The 18063-nt window shown below is 33.9% G+C and overlaps 1 protein-coding gene across 3 annotated transcripts in view; it reads left to right on the plus strand.

The window, feature by feature from the left end:
- LOC111513686 (uncharacterized) overlaps window positions 1-18063 on the plus strand; it is a 436986-nt gene that overhangs the window by 404522 nt on the left and 14401 nt on the right. For 2 of the 3 annotated variants that reach the window (XM_074178545.1, XM_074178546.1), the window contains exon 3: window positions 16581-16749. In XM_074178545.1, the coding sequence (XP_074034646.1) occupies window positions 16581-16726 (146 nt within the window). In that variant the 3' untranslated portion in view covers window positions 16727-16749. Of the gene's footprint in view, window positions 1-14597; window positions 14706-16580; window positions 16750-18063 lie in introns of those variants that run through there. The other variant, XM_074178547.1, reaches the window with a different exon arrangement.

Genomic DNA, 18063 nt, shown 5'->3' on the forward strand with positions numbered 1-18063 from the left:
CGAAAGGACAACCCCATGCCGAGTTGTAGTTACGAGCCAAGCTGCAGCTTTTTCACCAAATCTAGCGTCTTTCGATTCAACGCGTTCCCAAGCTCTATTTTCCAACACTTGATCTGCTTTATGACGGTCTACTACTGAGTCGCTTTGAGAGTACGCGATATCGGGATCTTTACAATATTTGTCCAAAGGATTTACACTGGTGTCACCGCGTTCCAATCTCTTTTTCAATTTGGTGCCTGGTCCGCAAAACTGATAACCAGGTAGATGTAATTCGAACGGGAGCTTATTGATAATCGAATTGACGACACCTGCACCGGAGTAAGTCAACATTGAGAATGATTGGGTGATGACTGTGATGTTTTTATTTATAACCGTAGCGCACTCATTATCCAGCATCACATTATGAAAGTCGTTCAACAAGACAAGACATTACCTATTGAAAATTTAGACTTTTTGAATGAAGCCAACAATAGTAGTGTAGTTGGGAAGCACGGTATATTATTACCCAATTCGTTTCGTGCAATAATTTGTGGGCCGAGTGGTTGTGGAAAGACAAACGCTATCTCAACATTACTATTCCACCCGAATGGCGCCAAATTTGAAAATATCTACGTATATTCAAAATCATTGTATCAACCTAAATATCAAGTGGTTCAAGAAATTTTCAGTAAAGTCAAGGGGTTGTGATATTATCCGTTAAGGAAAAATGAGGATATCATAAGCCCTCACGAAGCCAAATCAAATTTCATATTCATTTTCGATGATGTCGCATGTGATGGCCAACAGAAAATTCGCGAATATTATTCTGTATGTAGGCATAAGAACATTGACGCTGCCTATCTTTGTCAGACATATTCAAAAATCCCCAAATAATTGATAAGAGACAATTGCAATATGATTGTACAGGATGAAATAAATTTGAAACATGTATTCGATGAACACGTCTCTCCCGACATGTCTTTCGATGAATTCATCATCATAAAACCGTTGAGCAAAGAAGTTGATGTTATTCGAAAGAATAAAATCAACGAAATTGCACGCATCATTCGAAAAAAATATTTGGCTCTGAAATTGAGCAAATCCGAAGAAGATGAGTCATTGCAAAGATTTTTCAAACCACTGTCTATTCCATTGATAATAAAACAGCAACACAGTCAGCTAGTACCCCATTGAAAACTGAGGCAAAAACCGATGTCAAACAAGAGACAGTGGAAGAGCCTGAAACGACTCCATTCCAATCCCTCGTACATGTATGTACAGATGAGGATGATGATGATGATGAAAACGTCTTTAGTGGGTATGCAGAAGACGAACAAGACGACAACGTTGCGTCAGGCATAAATGAACAAGTTTTAGAAGAATATATCGATCAATATCCGATAATGTCTCAAACGTACATTAAAAAACATTGGGGAAATGACAAGGAAATCGACAAAGTATATGGTCCCATATATGATGGGGTATCTTCAAAATGGTTCCTAGGCGAGAAAGAAATCGATTTTGACAAGGGTAGCGGATACATAAAATTGGCTGGTTATCACTGGAAAGGAACACCCAGTATATATGAACTGTTATTTCTCGACATGCCAGAAAATTATGACACAGAGGATTTGAATGTATACAAAAAGATTTTGAATTTATCGAGCGCTCACAAGAATTCGGCTGGGCATCTAAAAGGCACACAGAGGTACAAGTACACCAACATAATCAAACCATTGTTTCCTACAGCAGGAAATCGTCGTAAAACTGCTACTGGGATTTTTCAACCTAAAACACCTCTTACTACTACTACTACTGCGATGACATCATGTCTACCCAAACCGTTACCTCTTGCAATGACATTCAATACGAAACCCATTGAAAACATTTATTGGGACGATCCCAACGAGCTATGCGAACGTCTAAAATCATTGCTAGCCTCTCGAGATGCAGGAAATATTTCACACAACAATGAAATCATTGCCATTTTGAATGAACTCAAAGAGGCAAAAATAATTCTATAAAATACACTACGTTCCCCAATACGTTATCATTTTCAAAATGGTTATCGATAAGTTTGGACGTAGCGACAGCAACAGAAAGCGAAAATTGCCAACGCCCTCTGGAGGATGTTTGTTGCATCATACCTCAGAGGGTAATATTCATTGTGGTGATGTGAAATTCTGTCATGTGAAGAGCCCCACCACTGATTACGATGTTGCTAATAAAAAGTATGTGGATGGAACCGATAATGAACTTGCTTCATTTATATATCAACTAGCTAAGAAACACGGAGAAGAAATGATCCAAGTAAATGAAAAACTAACCAAATTTCAAGGTGACATCTTCAAACAAATTACCGAAATGAATTCTACTACTACAGTCTACTATCAAGGAAATCAAAAAGATACAAAATGAAGTTCAAGCATAACCATAATAAAAGAGCGGGGTTCACACATCTACACCATCAGTCGTCATGATTTCCAAAGACAAGATTCAACTTGTCAACGACCTACATAAACCAATTAGAAAAAATTATCCCCGACGCCGTACAGTTATCAAAGGAATAGATGACTTATGGCAGATGGACTTGGCTGAGATGAGATCGTTCGCTCATCAAAATCGAAATTTCAAACTGATTCTAGTCGTTATAGATTGTTTTTCGAAATTTGTGTGGACTCGACCACTGAAATCAAAAATGGGAGAGGGAATTACGAAAACGTTTGCATATATCTTGACACATACGAAACGTTGTCCAAAAAATTTACAAACCGATCAAGGTAAAGAATTTTACAACAATAAGTTTCAAACTTTGATGAAAAAACATGGAATAAATCACTACAATACGTACAGTATCACTAAGGCTTCTATGGCTGAACGTATCATTAGAACGTTAAAAGAAAGACTTTTCAAATATTTCAGTCTGAATGGCACCTACAAATGGTTGAATGTCTTGCCTGAAATCACAAAATCCTACAATGATACGCGACACTCGAAGACGGGCATACAACCTTCGAAAATCACCAAAGCTAACGAAAAACAAATTCTCAAATCAACATACACCCATCTGAAAATAGCTGGACCGACAAAATTCAAAGTCGGTGATGTTGTACGAATCAGTAAGGCGAAACACGTTTTTGAAAAAGGCTATACGCCCAATTGGACTACGGAATTATTCAAAATTATCAAAGTCAATATTACCAACCCCACCACCTTCATGCTAGAAGATATGCAGGGTGCATCTATTAGGGGTGCTTTTTATGGAGAAGAATTACAAAAAACTGCAAATCCTGATATATATCTCGTTGAAAAAGTCTTGAGGAAGAAAGATGAAAAAATGTACGTAAAATGGCTGGGTTTGGATAACAAACACAACAGTTGAATCGAAAATGTCGATTTTGTATAGAATCTTATGGAAAACAAGCACACTGACAATGTATTGGGGGGGCCTTTTGTGAACGTGTGTGTTTAACAAACGCACATTATCTGAAACGGACCACGTGATCTGCAAACACAGATGGATATTCAGTTTGAAAATGTCTCTCGATAGTGGTTACGGTAGTGAAGTTGAAGTAATGTTCGACAGTGATGGTGAAGATTACAATGGAACTCTAAATGCAATAGACAGAGCGTTGGAGCAATACAAAATGGCTGCTCGAAACGAACATCAATTGCTGTTGATGGCATTCCCCATGTCATCTTATGAAATTCGATGTGGCCTAAGTCCATGCAGAGACTTCAGCCCATGCATAATTTTGAAGCAGCAGTTCTCCATTCGTTCCATCAATTTAACAAATTATGAATGAGCGACCCTCATTGACATCCTGCAACAAATAAAGGAAAATTTCTTTGAATCACTTTGGATAAGTTGACGAATATGATCCAATTACAACACGTTGCGGGGATTACATTTACGTCACACAGTACATTGAAAGTAATACCAAACACGTTTTCATTTCCAAGGACACCACGAACATGGAGCTGTTTCAACGAGATGTAAACAAGATCCTGAATACTCACCTTGGTGTGCTATCTGACCGTATCGCTATGCTGGAGGCTTTGAACTTTTGTGATTATTATCGAGGTGTTTTTAATATAATGAAATCATGGTTACGTGAGAATAAAACTAATTTAACTTTGGAAGAAATCATAGGTTTTTGTCAAGCCTCAGCTCTAGATAGTCTGTATGCTAATGCTTTACGTGAATATTTATTTTATTATAAACAAAAAATAGTGTATGATTTATGTAATAAATGAGAAAATGTTGTAACATTTGTTTCATTCAATGTATAAGGTGAAAAAAATTCAGCTTTAAAAAGTTATTTGATAGAAAAAAACACCAAAATTTCAATATATTTCATTCAAATTATATCAGCGTGTACATGTACAATAATAAATACTATACAAAAACTGAAATACTCAAACATATTTCTGTTTGCAGTCAATTCTTGAAAAGTTGGTGGTCTCCTACCGCTGTTGAAAATTCTCAGAGTAACACATTTATTGGCCATATTCAAACAAGGACAAAATTTTTCGATAAATCACATCAATAGAAATAAAATCCAAATGATAACCTCATTTCAAGCTATAGTGCCCCCAAAGTAAAGTGTCGGATGATTTGGGGATTAATTTTCGTTTATCGTCGTATGGACTCAAGCCTATTTTCACCTGCTTACATATTTTTTCTTTAAAATTTCTGAGACAATCGATATAATCTTTGAAATCAATTTTATTTTTGACTACATTATATCGAATTCCCTTTGATTTTTTGATAACTTTTCCACCCTGCACTTTGTAGGTGTACAATTTGGAACGTAACTCTGCAATGTGCGTGATTATTTTACCATTTGCTTCATCTTCCATTAACCCAGGAGTTTTTTCATTCACAAGTGGAATTTGAAACTTATTATCGAGCGAATAATCGGAAGTATCAAATTTTGATAGGTTATTTTTGATGAGTTCTGAATAGACATCTTCACACGTTATTTCGTAGATGAAGCTATCTATATCTGTATACATCAACTTGCAATTTTCTATACCTAGAGTGGGCACCATGAAATCGTAATGGAAATCAAACATGCATGTTTTTGAAATATCTAAAATTGCCATTCCGATGTACAGAGGTTTATTGAAAACAAGTTCAGTCTATTTCAAATCAATAGCCACCAAGTGTGTATCGAAAACGGTTCGACTCTGAAATCGAGGGCTCGCAATTGAATTTTTGACGCCATAACGACCGTTCCAAGAATTCACAAGTTTGGCCACCCTATGTAACCGAATGTTTTCCATCGTTTTCACAAAAATAGCATTTACCATTAGTTTATAAAGATTTTTGCCAAAAGAATTGGTGGCTGCAGCCCTTAGACGAGTATTCAACTCGATGTAGGGACGCAGCCATGCAGATTGTTTGAATTTCACAACCCGATGAATTTTGGTTAGAATCAAACCGTTTTTCAATGCTTGTTTCAAGTTGCGATAATGCAAAATATATATTTTTTATTATACAGGGTACCCATTAATTTTTTTGTCTGGAATTTGGTGGTGCTTGATGCTCTGGACAAAACGGAAAATCTTTATGTGAATCATGTAATCTCTCAGGGTATTCCAAATCAACTTCCAATATGTAGCCTTCTGAAGCATTGTCAGGAATTTCAATTACATTTTTGTCAAAATTTTCCACCCACTGAAAACCGTCGTAAGGTGAAAATTCTGACATTGCCCATTCATATATATTATTGACGTCTAAATATTAAAGATATTTTGAAGGTTTTTAGGGATTGTATGCTTCCATATATTTATTATTTGCTTCAGAATATCTATTCGAACAAACCGATATTCCGCCCCTTATCCCCTTTTCTACAAACATAATAATGTCAATGTCTTTTAAAATTTGTAATTTACACTTCGTATACTTCAACATGGCATCTCACGTGTACCCAGGCATAGTATAATACCATGCGGGGTCCAACCCATAAGTTGTCATGCTTTTTTAACGGAAATTTTCAAAAACGTCTGCCAGTAATAAAATATCTGTTTTCAAATATAGGTCCGCATACGATCCCAAATTTGTAATTTTAAATGATTCCCAAACATTTTGTACGTGAGCATATTTCTCTTCTGTTATGTATTCATCATTTAATTTATTATAGAATTCTTCTCGTGATGGTAACTCGGTGATGTTCAATTTTTCTAATGCTATCTATATAATCATATGGAAATACCCCCTTCCTCATTATCTAAATGACTAAATTATTTTTTTTTAATTTCCAAATCATTTTGATCCAATGTGGATACTAATTCATCCAACGATGTTCCCATGAATCGAAAAAAATCTATAAATCGGAATTTAATTTTAGTTTCACCATCCTTCTGTGTGAAGGAAATGTATTTTTCTTTATTTGAGGGAATTATGGTCACACAGCCTTTTTTTGCGATATCTCTGATAATGAAAGATTAAAAGTAATGGGTACCATGAATAATTTTCAAAGTTGACATTACAGGGGGCTTGGTGCGCAAATCCGCGGAACGCCCCCGTATAGTGATCGTACACGATAACATCTTTGGGGGCGAACGGTTTTTCGCAAATATGACGAGTCGTTACAGCACCGATATTATTTAAAGGCACTGTCATCGGCTCAATATTCTTACTTTTAGATCAAACAAATTTTGCAATATCAGACAACTCATCGGCAAACCATTTCATATAGTCTTCACCTCGATAGCTTTTGAAATGAGAGAGACTTTCGTCATAGGAACACTTGAAGTAGTAGCCTGCACTGAAAGGTATATGTTTTTGGTATTTTGTAGTTTTGTTAGATATGCTTTCGTTACATTTTTCCAACAGTGACTAGAAATCAGCAAAAATTATAAACGGACATTTTTGTTTATAAACATAATTTCGAAATTCCACATAATCGTATGTAGGAAAAGAAATTTTACAATCATTCACTTTTTCGCACAAAACAGTATGATCATTTAATTTTTGCTGACTTGAAAAATAATTAAGGCATCTATCACAAAATATTTTTTCGTCTTTCTTTTTGTTCAGTTGTCTACTCAATAATCGAGACATGTCTTTGATCCAACAATTATGGAATTTAATTTCAGTCTCGTCATTGTCATTAATGGGTGGAGCCTCATAATCGTTCAATTTTGGAAAATATTTGTCTTGAATTGATAACAAATTAACATGTCTGTCTCGTTTTGTTGTCTGGCAGGTACTACTACAAAAAATGATTTTTCCTTCATTTGATTCAATTCCAAAGTGTAAACATTTACAGAAATGTAAATGTAGTGTTCAAAACTGTAGAATAGTGTGGATATTTTGACACTCTATTGGAATTATTTGCTACAGGATACAAGGCGCTAATAATACTCCAAAAGAAGAACATTTCGTTAGAGTTTTGTACATTAATGCATGCCTTTTTCATTGCGATTTCTTGCGGGAGAACCATTTTAGCAGCATTGGAATGAAAGAAGAACCGTTACCAATCACATATTTATTAATTGCTACTTCCAACAAAAGAATTCTACTCAAAGCCCACCCCGACTGTTGTTCTTCAAATTCGCCTAATTTATTCAATAAAACATCTACTGAGTTTTCATTGTACCAAGCAGTCAAGTCCGTACTTGAATCGATAACTTTATTTGGCGTACTGAAATATTTGCGATCAACAATTTCCCCATCATTTGATTTTTAATAAAATCCCCTGATGAAGTAAAATTACCTTTGAGGCATGACATTTGTTTCAAAATTTTGGAAATCTCACGTTTGAATAATGAAAAAGCATTGTCTAGAAACTTTTTAGGATCTTTATGAGTTAAATTGATGATTACCCCCGTTTTTACTCTACTATTGAAAACATTGTTAACATTTTGCCACTTCACCCTGGTGCTTCGTCGTTTCAAACCCGAGCCTATACGTTTATTATTCATCATTTTCATAATCACTTTGAAGCGTTTCAATTCCCCAATTTGTGTAATCATTTTCTTTTTTCCCCAACCGAAAATTTAATTTTTTTCATAGCTAAACCGCATTTCTTCATATGTTTTTTAATAAATTGTATAGCTTGTTTGACAATATGATCCGAATAATTATCTTTGATGTTTAAAATGTATTTATCAATTACCGACTTGATTTTTGGAAAATTAACCGTTTGGATTTTATTTATTGACATGACTCACCAATATTTTGTTCACAAATGAAATTCTAGGTGTTATGAGTCGGTTTTGGAAGCTGCAGAGAATTGAATTTCGTTCTGTGGACACTGTTGAGATGGTTCTGGCAGCTGCTGTAATTTGAAACTCGTCCTAAAAAGGTTGCTAAGTTGGATTTGGATGTAGTTGTTGAGATGACTGAACTGATACTGCACACGTTTTGAGTCGAACAAAAAATATAGTATATAACCACAAACTCTATACATATATTGAACAAAGAAAAAATGCAGTATTAACCTTAATTTCGTACAATTTCAAATGAAACAAAACGACAACGTATTTTCCTGATACAAAATTCTTCTAAATGGAGGTGCTACTCCTCCGTCACTCGGTTTGGTAACAAATTGTTGTTGTTGTTGTTAATTGGTTCCCTCTTCACGACTGAATTTGAATTTCAGGAAATTCACCTGCGAGAAACCAAAAATAAAAAAACAATGTTTCAAATTATACAAACACTCTCTCAATAAACGACAACATGAATGAAAGTTATTCGAGACTTACTATGCGTTTCATTCAACTAGAAAGCTGCTCACAAAATGAGCTTCTGTTTACTACATAATAAATGTGTATATAGACAAGATATGACATTGTCAAAGGCAACTAGATAAAATACGAGAAAAACTCTTATTCAGCTTGGATGATTCTCGAGTAAAATTCCTAATCACGTTTTCCGGTTCTGAGGCTGCCATCTAACATCAAAACAAATTGTACGATACAATAATTACTGTAAGAGATAGTATTCGAGAAAAATGGATGTCAGCAATTACCGGTTCTTATATTTTATTCATTATTAAAGATTGAGAAATATCAGTAATTGTTATTTCTTATCTTCTGATGTATGTAGGATAAAAATAGTAGTCCAGGGTTGGCTTGAGGAATACGTGAATACCTCTGAACCGTTTTATATTACAAAATAATTGAAAAAAACGTTAATCCTCAAAAACTATGTGTAGAAAAACACTCAAGTATATTAATCTGAGAGAAATTTTGGAGAATCAATGATAATTCAACAACAACTCTCACGACCTTTGAATTAAATTGAATTTTAATAAATTCTTTTGTGAAAAAGTCAAAAACGTATAAAAAATCTTGCAATAAAAATTCATAAAGTGAACATGAAAAACACTTATTTTCAGATAAAATCGTTGCACTTGTCACTAGTATCACTGATACAACTAACTCATCATTTTGCCTCGCAGGAGGTATTTATAGGAAAATGAGTGATGACATATTTCAAAACCAAACAAAGAGCCTTTGTTCCGTCGCTTTGAGAACTGCATATCTCTGGGTGCTGATTCAGCATTGACAGTGATCAATGTCACCTTGGGTGAGAATAGGAAAATAGGTGATGACATATTATGCAATCAAACAAAGAGCCTTTGTTTCGTCACTTTGAGCCACGTGTCTGGCTTTATCGATGAGTGATTGCGATAATGCTGCATACCTATATTATATATTTTTACCAACTTGAAATAAAACCAAAAATTTACTGTTTCAATCAAAATATTCATTTTTTTATTGAAATTCATAATTGTTGTACAAGTCTAATTAGAATACATGCTGACATCGTAGATTCTATGATAACTCTATAAACGTCAAATTACATTTGTGACCTCTTTTTCTCTTGGCTTGTTGCGTGTTCTGGAACAAATTCAACAGTTTTTTTTAATGACGAATATCTTGAAATAGCTCTTTCAATTCACATTTGAATGGTGTATTCTTTGGAATTGCGCCTGCGCAAATACCCTCATTGAATGATGTCGAACGAATCGATTTCCATTGTTTACACTAGCCTTCACGCATATTTCCTTGGAATTTCACCCACATTCGGTACGTTCACATACTGAACAGAAATTATTGTAGTCGGAAGTACAAAATTTGTTTTTCAGCATCGTTGACGACATATTCTACACTCTGAGGCTGGAACACTTTGTCTTGAATGTGTAAATTATTCAACTGCTTGACAACCATTTTCTTTTCCTCATATAATTGAATATCTTTACTTATTTGTTGGACACGTCTCTCAAATTCCTCTACTTTACGTCTGTATTTCCTAAATGCCATTTTATTACTAATTTTTGTTTACCAACGACGTACGGAACATCGTTTTCCTTCGAAACTATGCAAAACAACGTATTTTGAAATGTCATTGTCGAATACTTCGCTCCCCTATTGCCCTCACGTTGAGTCCACAACGCTTAACCTCTCGACACTTTTGGATTTCCTCTTTCTCCTGATGATGCTAACTTGGTTAACAAAGATACGAGACGTAGTGCCCTTTTGGCATGTTGAACCGACATGTTTTTTCCTAAATATATTTTGACGCACCCTGTACGACGTCATGTTTGTTTTCAATGATGTATTTTGAGACACCCCGTATACAATGACGGATCGCAGGTTGAGTTGTCATATTTTTTCTTAAATCTGATTCATTATTATTAATATATCGCTTTCGCGCTTCCAATTTTCATCGAGTCGTTTACGATTAATTCCAAAACCGGCAACGCTACATTGCCCCATAAACAATGATTTATTGTACAACTGGCAACGCCGAACCTGCCATGCTGGCATGTATTGACATTTGACAGACGCAGTCTTATGAGTCTAGTGTTTACAGTGTCCTTCTTTAACCAATAGATAGTTCAGCTGGTGACTCATAGATGACTCTGTGTGTTCTATAACTTTTGTTGTTTTCATATACTTTTGTATCGATGAATCGAGCGCTTATCTTTGTGTGGTTACTGATAACAGGACATGAAACAATTCTGTACGATAAATTATTCGAATGAATCTCTCAATATCCTATACGCAAAGCCACGTAAATTTGTGCATCGATTACGTCACACGCGTCTCTCGCTCTTACACACACATACACATCTTTATATGAAATAATAATTATTTCCCAAATATAAGTATATTTTCCTATCTTCAATATGATAATGACGATTACATTCTACAGAAATCAAAAAAAATGCTGTCAAGTATAATGAATGAGTCAATTTCGGTCCCGACAAAACTAACGCTATAAATACCCAACATTCGCAGTTGACTTCAATATCTTACGTTGGTGTAGAGGCTAAGGACAATGTCAATGTCACGTGACAAGGAGGTCTGAGCGCTGATACGGTATCCCAAGGGGGCCGAAGGCGGAGTATTAAGTGAGCTAATAGGTTAGGTGGAGTACCAAGGGGGCCGAGGGGCGGAGTTCCACGCTTGAATCGCTACGATACTCGTTCCATCCTGCGTCGATGACGTCACACGTTTCCCCCACTCCTGTTTGAACAAAAAATTGCAAAAAGTTTAGCTCCATAAGAAAATACATGGGATTTTGAGCCAGAATCCGCCTTGTTCATCTACTAATAAACTCCTCATTTTTAGTGTTGTAGGTTGTCAGTTGACAAATCTAGAACTTAAGCCCTGAATTCATGAATACACACCATAACATGAAAAAAAATATCAGTTATATTCATGATGTTTTTTCATTTAATCTTGTTTGGTATGATATCGCACGATTTATGGGAAAAATTCTGCATCCAATGAAAAAAATAATTTTCCATTTAGAAAAATGTGTTAGGTACATACGTTTATTTCGTTAAAAAATATTTGTTTGGACACGCTATAATGTACCAAATTGAAACAAGATATCTTTTGTATAATCTTATCAGTGGCGTAGAAATAGGAAAAACTACCATTTTTCGAAAAAAAATGCTTATTTAAGAAAAACTATTGAACCTAGCCATAGGAAATACTTGAAGTAATTTTTAGAGGTTTCGTTGGCGCTCCTTATGGATCAATAATATACAGGGTGTTCCATTTAAAATAAGAAAGATTCTGCAAATTTTTATTTACAATATGTGGCAAGCGGTTTTTCATACCCTGTATATCACAGGTAGATTTCAAATATATCGTTTGAGAGAGCTACCAATGTAGAATATTTGACCAAAATAAAAATTCAATTGGACTTGGCACAACTTTATAATTTCAAATATTCTAAGCGACGAATATTGGAAAAAAACCTCTCATGCTAGATATCTCGAAAACTGTCAATATTTTCGGAGTGAAGATATTCATGAAGTGTCTTTTATTTTCTATGTAGAAACCGAAAAAGCAATGAAAAATATAGGTTGCTATTTAAAAAAAAAAGTTGGGATCCGCCCAGGAAAAATTGAACACCCTGTGTGACCGCCAATAGTTTTATTTTGTCAAGCTCGTGCAATGAGGTAATATTGTGGTAATTTAGATCCCTATCTGTTTCCTAAATTGAGATATGGAACACCGCGCCACTGTTGCAGGACCCTGTATATATATAAACACAAAAATCATAAAAATTGGTCTAGCCGTTCTCGAGTTCTTTTATAATTTTTTTTATTGTTATCATTTCCACGGATAAAATATCATATTTCAATACTTATTATTACATTCCCGATGGAGGCAATCCAAAAACACAACATTCATAAAAATGTGTCCAGCTGTTTTTGAGTTCTTCCATTATAATTATTTTTATTGATGAAATATCATATTTCGAAACTTATTATATCCTATTGCCGAAGAAAACAAATCCAAAAACGCAAAATTCATTAAATTGGGTCCAGCCGTTCTTGAATTCCTTCATTAGTATTACTTCTATTGATGAAATATCATATTTCAATACTCATTATCCTATTAAAGACGAAGGCAAATCCAAAAACAAAAAATCATAAAAATTGGTCTAGCCATTCTCGAGTTCTTCAATAATTTTCATTTTTATTGTTATAATTTTCACTGATGAAATATCATATTTCAATACATTCTCGATGAAGACAATCCAAAAACGCAAAAATTCAGTCGTTCTTGAGTTTTTTTATTATTATTAGTATTTTTATTGAAGAAATATCATAGTTTAATACTAATTATCCGATCCCCGATGAAAAATATCTAAAAACACAAAAATTGATCCAGCTGTTCTTGACTTCTTTTATTATTATTATTTTTTCCACCGAAGTTTGCGCTAGTCAGGCCTTATCCCCCGAAGCCCCGATGCATTTGGGAAGGCGCGCCAGCATTATCAACCAACGAACACTCCCCACACCGTGGGGTATGTGATCATTGGGTCCTTGAATCATGTCCCCTGAGTAAGCGCAGTGCCCTGGACTTCCACAAATGATTCAACTCTGCTTTACTTTACTCTACTTTATTAATGATGTGAATCCTATGTTAAACTTAATAGAGATCCCGTTTCAACAATACAACAAAAGGCAAATAAAATCATTACGAATTTGAAAAAATCTAAAATGATATCAGAAGATGAAGCAAAAATATACATGATTTATAATTCCATATTACCCAAATATTATGGACTCCCTAAAATACATAAACCTGATTTGAAACTCCATTGATGCTCCAAATAGCAAAATTGCTCAAATGGTCACTAAAATTCTCACTGATGCTTATAATTATGAAAATGAATTCTATATTAAGGATTCTTTCGATTTTTTCAATTTTATAAATGAGAAATCACTACCTCCACGTTATATTCTGATCAGTCTTGATGTGATTTCACTTTTTAGCAATATACCTATGAATCTAGTGGAGAAAAGTATAATCAAAAGATGGAATGATTATAAATGAAAAATGTTCAATAAACCAAAAAAAAATTATTGAAATAATTGGTTTCATCATCAACTCAAGTTATTTCTCTTTCGAAGGTAAATACTACACACAAATTCTTGGTACACCAATGGGAGCTACTATTTCTCGTATTATAGCTCAACACGTAATGGACGAACTTTTTGAAAACATACCTCCTAAATTAAATTTTTGAAATTCCTTTTTTAAAAAAATATGTTGACGATGTCATCTGTGCAATACCTTATGACAAATCTAATGAAATTCTTGATGTTGTCAATAGATATGATAAAAAGTTACAATTCACTTTCGAAATAGAAAATAATCAGACCCTTCCTTTTCTTGATACAAAAGTTATCCGTAAAACTTCGTTGATTACAGATTGGTATGTCAAACCTACTAATTCAGGAAAATATATCAATTACTATTCTTTTCATAAAAAATCTGTTAAAATTAATTCAATACTTTGTAACTTCACATAAAAGTGATATAAAGCTTAATAAGAAATCATGTGCATTAGCACAACACTCTATAGAAACAGGACATAAACCAAATTACTCTAATATCAAAGTTTTACAAACAGAAAAATTTTTTCTAAACGCATTTTTCTTGAAATGGTTGAAATTAATATGTCTTCTGTTTGTATGAATGAGAAAACTGACAATGATAATCTCAGTAGTATATACAGTAACTTACTGGAACTACATCAAAAACATAATGATAATGAAAATTGTATCAATCAATAACTCTTCCTTCAGAGTCAAAAATTATGAAATCATCATACCCATTGAAAAATGACATTTATGTGAAGGTATGACATTTGTCAAACCCACAAAAATCCTATAGATGTATGACTTTTTCGTCAATTTATATGTTGAATTTATTATTTATCACTCATTTTTACTGTAAGTATGATTTGTAATGTTATTCAATGGCGAAAATATTCACAACTTATTAAATTATAGGCCCTGAAGAAGCTTTCCATTTTCTCCAGTCGCTAAGATTATCCACTTATATATATATATATATATATATATATATATATATATATATATATATATATATATATATATATATATAGAGGAGAAGGTAATCGTTGCTGACTAGTTAGGAATGGAACCAATAAATAATGGGGCTGAGCAGCAAATGAAAGAGTACTCTTTCAACAATTTTAAACTGTAACGTTTTTCACAAATATTTTATCCAATATTAGACATCCTTTAACCAGTTTTATAAATGTATTGTATCAATGTTCATCCATCATGTTGTGTCCAATATTTTACATGACCACCGTATGAAACATTCTCAAAAAGTTGTAAGTCTAACCACTCATAATTATATATTAATATTACTTACACCATCATATTGTAGCATCCCTGATGATGGAAACAATTTATTAAATTTCCGAAAGCTTGGACAAACTTTAAAGAGTACTCTTTCATTTGCTGCTCAGCCCCATTATTTGTTGGTTCTATATATATATATATATATATATATATATATATATATATATATATATATATATATATATATATATATATATATATATATATAATTTTGAATGATGCAACACATTTTCCTTCATTTTCAGTATCATTAACATATGTCACAAACAGGATTCAAAGTTTTATAGCTTCTATCCATTATATGCGAGCGCTTTCGATAACTGGATGTGCTGTCATCTTCAAGTTTGAGTAGAGCCTTGAAGATGAGAGCACAGCCAACTATCGAAAGCGCTCGCATATAATAAATAGAAGTTATAAAACTGATGAGGCAACTAGCCAGAAACACGTGTCCGCGGTATATATATATATATATATATATATATATATATATATATATATATATATTCAGTGTTTCACCATTTTCCAGAATGAATGAATTGATATGCACCATTATGTTTCCTTGATGCACTCAATCAACTCTGTCGAATTTTTAATATCACGTTCAAGTAATAATATGACATCATCAAACCGAATTGAATTTTTTGAATTGGTTAGAAAAAAAAATTATGTGAAATTTGTAAACGCAAAAAAACGTGTGCGTCTCCGGACGCCCGACAGAAGTGATAACTTAAACTAATCTAAGTTGAACTATTCAGTGTTGATATTGTTTAACTTGAGAAAGCTTAGATTACCTAAATGTTATATACTTATATTGACATGATAATGTAAGGAAAGGTCATTCATTAATAAAATATTTTATTGATTATTTTGTGTATTGTTGCTACTATAAGCCAATTGTTACTTTCGTAGGATTAAATAATGATAGTAACAATGTACATACACAAAATTAGTATCATCATTTTTAAGCCCAGTTTCACATAATGAAAGAATATTACGTGCTTGCTGGTTAGATTTTTATAATACCGTCAACAGTATATGTTTATGACACACTAAACACTGAGTGTCTTTCCAACGAGAGGGGAGGAGCCTGTCTTCCGCTGACATGCGTGAGAGAAAGGAAAGCCAGACAGACTGACACTGTAACGCGTTAGGTAACGAAGCGGTTCATCCTCCCATAAGAACTTATCATTCAAAAATTCAAAAGCCATGTACTTCACATTTTGCTTCGGTTGAATCATTGAGCAAAACTTTCAACTTTTGATATCGAAAATGGTTACTTAGAGACTGAATGTTGCAAAAATGTGAAACATGTTTTGTATCATAAGATAGAAGAGTATTTTTGTCAAGGGTAATTTCATTCTGCTCTCTTTGTAAGAAACCACCTCATGAAGGTCCCACAATTCTTGTCGTCAATTAAACCTTCCTTTGTTGCAGGTCGGTCTTATCAGGGCATAAATGAAGAAATAATATGGGTCAGCATAGGAATGGGGATTGCAATCGCCGTTCTAATTACGATAGCGCTGTGCTACATCATGAGGGAGAAATGTATCGAACGGCGAGAGTATTATATTACAGCATGAATGGTAGTTCCAATGGAGATGGGGTGAGAGATTGACAGCTGAAATATAGTTATCTTACCTTTCAGTGACACTTATTTCGTTTGCATATTCCGTAGTTCAAGGTGTCAACGATAAGCCAGATATGCCATAACTTCGAAAAGGGTGTTTTCATCTTCACAAGCTGGAGAAATGATTATACCCAAAAAAACTCTTTCCAAGTATGGAATAGCAAACTTTAGTTCACTCTGATACATTACTGTGTAAATCCATTATTTCTGTCTCTACTTATCTGTTACGTGTCGTTTTTATTAATAATAATGAATTGTATCAAAAAATAATACGTGATAAACCTTATGGTGACTTCCTGAGTTCAAACTCAACTTCAATCAAAAATGTGACTACCGATAATTTATCTAATTAGGTGGGCTGATGATGGATGGAGGAAAAAAATTACAAAATATATTGCTATCAAATGATGGGATTCAATGTCTGTCTACAACAGGAATATCATAAATAGACAATGCTATTCCTTCAGTTATATAAACAGTTAAAGTCGGTAGCCGGTCGACGTGCGTGCTTTGTTCACTCTCTCAATCGACCGATGTGTGAGTCGGTGGTTCAAGCCGCAGGCTGAACGATCGATTTTCACTTGATATCGTCCAACCCGTGTTAGGAATCAGACGTTGAAAGGTAAGATCCCGTTAGTCCTTAGCTCGCACAAGTTTCGACTTCTGTGGGTTGTCGTTCGTAGCGGTGCGACAGCTGGTTAACGGAGAAACATATTTTAAAACATATCTAGTGTTTTGGAAACCAAAATCAGTTTCCGTAATCACATTTCGAAAAACCGATTATATTTAGCCTATTTATAATTAGTATTTCCAAATCGACAGATTTAAAAAAAATTGAAATATGAAATACAAATTTGAATCTATTCCTGAAACAAAAAGAACCTGTGTTCAGATGATTTAGATTTTGTCAATTGTTTTTTTCTGATGTCATCTCGATATTCATTTCCGTGCATTTTCGATGGCCTTGATGTCTCACCAATGTAATTTTTGCTAAAAAAGAACAAGGCACGTGAGAAATGCAAATGCTTTCTTTTTTTCGGGTCATCGGTGTCTGTATGTACGAATATCGTTCTCAGTTCATTTCGATTTTGTTTACTCAGCACATTTCTGAAACCGAAAGTTTGCCTTATCTCCGTCTGGATCAAGTTCCCCAGTTCAAATTGAAGAAAAAAAAATTACTCTCAAACGTTCAAACTCTGATTTCCTCCTCAAAAAATCACTTTCGTTTAGTATAACAATGAAATTCAGTTAAGCTATTTTATTGAAAATAGCTTATTTTGCAATATTTCC

This window comes from Leptinotarsa decemlineata, unplaced genomic scaffold (genome assembly GCF_025532065.1).
Source record: "Leptinotarsa decemlineata unplaced genomic scaffold, Ldec_3_MD MMD2_tig00004067_RagTag_RagTag, whole genome shotgun sequence".
Taxonomy (NCBI): domain Eukaryota; kingdom Metazoa; phylum Arthropoda; class Insecta; order Coleoptera; family Chrysomelidae; genus Leptinotarsa; species Leptinotarsa decemlineata.